This window comes from Lagopus muta, unplaced genomic scaffold (assembly GCF_023343835.1).
Source record: "Lagopus muta isolate bLagMut1 unplaced genomic scaffold, bLagMut1 primary scaffold_144, whole genome shotgun sequence".
In the NCBI taxonomy this organism is placed as follows: Eukaryota; Metazoa; Chordata; class Aves; order Galliformes; family Phasianidae; genus Lagopus; species Lagopus muta.
The window spans coordinates 55,229-61,937 of NW_026040196.1; the positions used below are offsets into that span (position 1 = coordinate 55,229).

Genomic DNA, 6,709 nt, shown 5'->3' on the forward strand with positions numbered 1-6,709 from the left:
CTGCCTGCCGCCGAGTCCCGCCAGCGGCAAAACACATGCGCCCAGAAATGTGGAAGTGCCGATCTAACCGCTCTGCGCAGCTCATCCGCCGCTCTTTATGGTGATTAGTCCTCCGGCTAACAGCGAATATACGCCCGTCACCTTCGAAACAGCAACTGTCTCGAAAAACCACTACGGCTACGGGCAAGCAGCCGATTCCGGACCGCCGGCTCAGCGATATATTCTCCCCCGCTAATCCGGGGTGCCCCTCGTCTATTTCCGCCGTTTGATGCCCGAGCCCACCCGGGAACGGAAACGGACCGGTTCGGCTCACAGCTGCCCCTCAGCGCCTCGTGGCATCCAACTCGCTCGCCTCCCGGTGAACCAGCAAACGTCCCCTTCCAACCCTGCACCGTCCCCCAGCTGCTTAAAAGCCCCCGCAGCAGCAGTGCAATGCTGCTCAGAGCTGCTCGGAAGGACTCGGAGCGGCTCGAGCGGCACGAAAGCGGCTCGGAGTGAGCGGCTCGGAGCTGCTCGGAAAGACTCGGAGCGGCTCGGAATGGCACAAAAGCGGCTCGGAGCTGCTCGGAAGGGCTCAGAACGACTTGGAGGGGCTCGGAGCTGCTTGGAAGGACTCGGAGCGGCATGAAAGCGGTGCGGAACTTCTCCGAGGTTCTCGGAGTGGCTCGGTAGGGCTCGGAGCTCCTCGGAGGGGCTCAGAACGACTCGCAGCGGCTCGGAGCTACTTGGAGGGACTCGGAGCGGCGCGAAAGCGGCTCGGAGCGGCTCGGAGCTTCTCCGAGGGGCTTGGAATGACTCGCAGCAGCTGGGAGCTACTCGGAAGGGCTCGGAGCTACTCGGAAGGGCTCGGAGCAGCTCGGAGGGGCTCGGAGGGGCTCAGAGCTGCTTGGAGCAATTTGCAGCGGCTTGGAGCTGCTTGGAAGGGCTCGGAGAGACTCGGAGCGGCTTGGAGTTGCTCGGAGGGGCTCGGAGCGACTCGCAGCGGCTCGGGGATTCTCGATCGCGTTACCGGTGTGCAGCAGAACCGACACGAGCATGTCTCGGGAAAGCAATATATCTCAGCAAATCCAGGCTCTGTAACGTGCTATATATACGCGCCGGTTTCTGCCACGCAAGGTGCATACGCCAGCCGCGGCATGGTAATACGCATGCGCCAGCTCAGCACCGAACAGCGTATGCGGCTTCTTGGCACAGCACTGCGCATGCGTCGGTCATTGCGTGCAGCCCGCATGCGCCGACTTCATGCAGGCAGTACCCATGCGCCTTCCTGGACATCGCACTGCGCATGCATCAGTTTCCTCGCCGCAGCGCGCATGAGGCAAGTCCAGACAGGACTCTTTCGTGCAAAATTCACATCTGCTTTCCCATGCGCGTTGTTGGGCACGGATTGGTTACGCGGGGACACCAGAGACCGCGGAAAAAAGCTGGACGCAGTTCCGCATATCGGCCACACGAGAACAGCACAGAGACGGCAGAAAAAACTTCGTTGCAGTTCCGCATATCGGCCACACGAGGGCAGCGAAGAGAGCAGAAAAAACTTCGTTGCACTTTCGCATTCTAGCCACACGAGAACAGCCCAGAGAACGGAAAAAATTTCGTTGCAGTTCCGCATATCGGCCAAGAGAGGGCAGTCCAGAGAGTGGAAAAAACTTCGTTGCAGTTTCGCATAAGGGCCACACGAGGGCACCGCAGAGAGCGGAAAGCACTTCTCTGCAGTTCAAAATATTGGCCAAACGAGGGCAGCGCAGAGACGGCGGAAAAATCTTCGTTGCAGTTCCGTCTATCGGCCACACGAGGCCAGCGAAGAGAGCGGAAAAAATTTCGTTGCAGTTCCGGATATCGGCCACACGAGGGCAGTGCAGAGAGCGGAAAGCAATTCGTCACGCTGCACTGCGCATGCGTCTTCGGCCGAGATCGCACGGCGCATGCGCCTGTTTCGCCGCACTACGCATGCGCCTACTCGGTCACACCACTGCGCGTGCACCTCTCTACGTGCAGTGCAGCGCATGCGCCGCTCTCACAGCGGCACTGCGCATGCGCTCATCGGGACGCACGCGCAGTCGATTAGCAGCGCACTACGCACGCGCCGTTCCCACCTCTGCACTGCGCATGCGTCTTCGGCCGAATTCTCAAGGCGCATGCGCCACATTCTCCGCACTGCGCATGCGCCTACTCGGTCATTCCACTGCGTGTGCGCCTCTCTAAATGCAGTGCGGCGAGCAGTTATTTTGTGGTGTGGTTTTTTTGTTTCTGGCTGGTTGGGTGGGTTGGGTTTGGTTTTTCAGAAAAGCCGTATGGTTTTCAGTGAAAAGGACTGGATGCAACTGACTGGTGTTAAGTAGCAGGTGCTTCTCTTCACAGATTGTGTGTTCTTTTTTTTTTTTTTTGGTGGAATGTCATTTGAGGCAACCTCTACAAAACCTGCTTTGTAGTGCTGTAATTTTACACTGTCTGATAGTAACAGTACACATCCCAAAAGCCTTCAGTTTTAGTCCAATCTAGCTACACTGTTTCAGCTAGTATTTCTGGTTAAAGTTAATAGGGATATCTCTGGATAAAGAGAAGGAGAATATATCTACGTGCTTTTAATGTAACAGTTAACTCTCTACTAGCTAGAATAGTATTCTGCAGCAGACATTTTAAAATCTAAATTAAAGCTAATGCACCAGATCTGATTTATTTGCTGAGTATTCTGCTTTTGTAATTTAAAAAATACCAAAAAAGTATATAGTGATGTACGTGTTATTTTTACTTTACCAAAGGATGAACTTCTGTCTCATGCCTGTAACAATTTCTGAGCTTTTACATTTTACTTTCTTAACATGGAACTTCTTTGTACGCTAGTAGGAAAAAAGAAAGAGATGGATGACTTTGAATACTCGAGAAAGTATTACTGAAAGCCTGCAACTGAATTCTAAATTATACTTGCTGTTGAAAGGGATGCACATCATCACAACATCAGAAGCAGCTTCAAAACAATCTTCAGAGCAGGAAACCACAGTATTACAGAGTACAGAGCTACTGGTTCCTTGAATTCAGATAGTGCCAGCCCAAACACTGGTCCTGTTCGTAACTACAAACTGAGTCTTCTGCTGCTGTCGTCTCTCGTACAGGTACAGGAGGAGCTGAGGATTCTAGTGATAAACCAGTAACCAGTGCCGTCTAGGTCCATCTTGAGTTTAACAGTTGAGCACTTACATGCACCTAATAAGCAAGGAAGGGCTCTCTCGTGAGTAGCCTGCCATTTGAGCACTATCGTGGCTTTCGAAAATCACACACTGAATTCTACCTCAAACAGGCTCCTTAGTTACATTGCTCAAGCCTCAGGATGGATGAAGAATCAGCATCACTGACAGCATTATTACTTCATCTTTGTATTAATTGAATCCATCCTTAGAAGTGCGCTGATTGACAGGAGGAAGGTGCTGTTAACACTGGGGATGACAGCCTTGGGGGGGGTCCTGGATCTACGGGAGCATTGGACAATCATCAACGGCATGCAGTTCAACAAAGGTAAACGCCGGCTTCTATATCTGGCTCGGAGCGACGCCGGCCAGCTTGGCAGCTGGGCAGCTGGAGAGCCGCTCAGAAACAGCACTTGCCGTCCACAGCGGCACTTCCCGCTCCCACGGCGCCGCTCCTCGCGCCGCCTGCCTCCCTTCAGCGCTCCGTTCCGGGTTTGCCTCCCGCTCGTGAAATCCGCAGCGCGAGGAGCTGGCGCCGCTTACGGCACAACACGCTGCGATGCAAGAGCACGCCTGAAAGCACCGACGCCGCAACCCGATAACGCAACCCGTACAAAGCGGCGCGTGACGGCGCGGAGGCGTGTCCAGGGGGCGGGCGGGGCCTCCCGGGGCACGGAGCTGCGCTCAGCGTCCTGCGCCCCGCCCCCGAGAAGCACCGCGCGCTGCGGAAGGGCGCGCGGAGGCGCAAGGTGGCGAGGCGGGGCGCCGCCGCAGGAAACCTCCGAGCGGTGCCGGTGTTCGGTGGCCATGGTGCGGCTTTACAACTTGCACCCGTTTGGGTCGCAGAGAGTAGTGCCCTGCAAGCAGGAGCCGGCGCAGTTCTGCCGCGGCCGCGACGTGCAGTTCGCGGCCAGCGCGGCGGCCAGCTGCGGGGTGGAGGTGTTCGCCGTACGCCGTGAGGGCCGCTGCAAGCCCTTGGGCTCCTTCGCCACCCTGGGCCCCGTGCTGCGCATGGCGCACAGCCGTGCAGGTCAGTGCCGGGCGGGTGGCCTCTGCGAGCGCGGAGCCCGGAGCGCGGAGCTGCTGCCTGGCCGCGGCGTCTCCTCTGAGAAGAGCGCTGCTCTTACAGTGGGCCCACGTCGAAGTAGCGTCGGAGCTCTGGAGCCGTGTGTTTTCCTTTAACAGTACGTGAAGTACGTTTACCTAGCGAATTAATTTGCGCTCGAGATCTCTCATTGAAGAAAACCCGGTAAAGGCTGTACTCTGGAACGCTATGTGAGAGCTGAGAATTTAAGATACTTTTTGTAATGTATTTTATTGGGTTCGCAGGTAAGCAGCTCAAACGCTGTCGTGTGTTCTTTAACGACTTAACAGTCCTTCTGCTTTCCCTTAAGGAGACTATTTGGTGACGATTGAAGAGAAAAGCAAAGCAACTTTCCTAAGAGCTTATGTGAACTGGCGATGCATGTCTGCAGGCAGTTCTCGTGTTTGTGTACGGATGGTGGGTCACAAGATGGAGGAGTCGTACACCGAAACCTTAAAAGAGCAGATGTCGATAGTGGAAATGGCACTTTCAGATCCTCCGCTGTGTATTTCATGTTGTCCTGTAAATGGAGATCTTCTTGTGGGCTGCAGGAATAAGCTAGTCATGTTCTGTTTGAAATACCTGGTCATAAACCAGAATTTGACAGTATTAGACTTTGAACGCTCCTTAATTTTACACACTGATAACTTCATTCCTGCCGAAGTTGCATTTTGCGCTAGGCACATAGCGATAACAACAGAGTTGGATGTTCTAATCCTGAAACTGGACCTGGTCCAGCATAGTGCAGACAGGGGAGAGCAATGCGCATATCAAGTTAGTACAACAGAAAAGCTGGTGGATGGAGGTAAGTACAGATATTGAACTTTTTCAGACTGAGAATCTGCTGATTACTGTCATTCATAAAGAAGGCTCAAGCGTGATGTCATTCCATACTGCCTGCTTGCAATGTGTGGGAATTAACCTGATTAGCTCCCACCCAAAAATCAGATCAACAGCAGTGTATGGGAACTGCTGAGTCATGGCCTGAACCTCTGATTAATCACCTGAGGTGAGCCATGAGTCAGCCAGAGGAGCACAGGTGAAGGCAATTCACCCCTCCTGGACCTATTTAAGAGCTGGCTACCAGAGGGGAAGGATCTCTTCTGGAGATCCCCTCTTCTGGTGTCTTCTGGTGAGCTCAACCCAAGGGTAAGCTCTTCCATGTATTCTCTTTTTGTGATCGTTGTCTGCTTTGCCTTACTCTCTTGATTATATTGCGATTATAACATCCTGATATCTATTGATTATACGCAATTATATTGTGATTATAACATCTTGGTTATACAAGCAGAGAGCTGTTAGAAAATCTTTCACTTATAATTTAAGAAATTTTAAAAGGTTTGTGCTTCTTGAAATGGAAACTACACCTTAAAAAAAAAAAAAGTCAATAAAATTTCAGATGGGAAAGATATCAAATGGAGTTTTCTTCATTGGTGGAAAATGGATTTTAGCGCAGACAACTCACACTGGGTTGTTTTCAATACTTAAAGCCAAATACAAAAGTTCAAAACATTTTTGGGTGCAATTAGGATTTGTTTTCTGGAACTTAGGTGTGTTGAAGATCACACAACCTTGTATCATAGCCACCTTTTTCTTTCTGAAAACCTTTTCAACCAAATGACAACATTTTTTTTATTTGTTATTTGGCTGTTTACAGCACAGGTTGCTTTGGATTTGCCTTATACTGAGCAGCTTGCCTTTTAATAGAGTCACAAAATGGGTGGGTTGGTAGGGACCTCAGAGTCCGTCCAGTTCCAACCCCTGCTGTGGGCAGGGGCACCTCCCATAGACAAGGTGCCCAAACCCATCCAGCCTGGCCCTGACTGCCCCCAGGGATAGGGCACCTACAGCTGCCCTGGGCAGTAGTGCCAGGCCCTCGCTGTCCTCTGAGAGAAGAATTTCTTTCTTATATCCGATGTAACTCTGCTCTGTCTCGGTTTAAAGCCATTAGACCACGTCACGTCTCTCCACGTGCATGGAAAAAGTCTCTTCATCTTTTTCATAAGCCCTGTTTAGCTATTGGAAGGCCACGATCATTTTTCCCCGGAGCCTTCTCCAGCAACCCCGGCTGTCAGCCTGTCCCTGCAGCAGAGGCACTCAGCCTCTGGGCATCCCTGCGGGCTCCTGTGTCCCCACTCCTACAGGCCTGTGTTCCTGTGCTGGGGCCCGGAGCTGAATGTAGCTCTGTGAAGGACTGGGGGAGCAGAGGGTGAGAACCACCTCCTTTGCCCTGCTGGCTTCATTTCTGAGGCAGCCCAGGGTATGGTTTATGTGAAAAGTCCATTGTTCTTGTTTTCTAGTGTAGCTCGTCTCAAAACGTCATAGTTTGTGGAAGCCAATGCTAATTAGTTTCCTGTAGTTGCAGTTTTTAGTCAATATTGTATCAGTGTCAGTGTTTTCTTATTGCTAAATGGAATTGTTTGAACACTTTGATACATTT

At 52.1% G+C, this 6,709-nt stretch overlaps 1 protein-coding gene across 1 annotated transcript; it reads left to right on the forward strand.

The window, feature by feature from the left end:
* The first annotated feature begins 3,992 nt into the window (after positions 1–3,992).
* Positions 3,993–5,393, forward strand: LOC125687669 (Hermansky-Pudlak syndrome 3 protein-like). Its single transcript, XM_048932881.1, has 2 exons — positions 3,993–4,215; positions 4,580–5,393. The coding sequence occupies exons 1-2, from the start codon at positions 3,993–3,995 to the stop codon at positions 5,089–5,091; spliced, it is 735 nt and encodes a 244-aa protein (XP_048788838.1). The 3' UTR covers positions 5,092–5,393.
* Positions 5,394–6,709: the final 1,316 nt, after the last annotated feature.

Coding starts and splice junctions, on each gene's coding strand:
- LOC125687669 (XM_048932881.1), top strand. CDS start 3,993: ATGGTGCGGCTTTACAACTTGCACCCGTTTGGGTCGCAGAGAGTAGTG. Junction 4,216..4,579: donor CATGGCGCACAGCCGTGCAG/GTCAGTGCCGGG, acceptor CTTTCCCTTAAG/GAGACTATTTGGTGACGATT.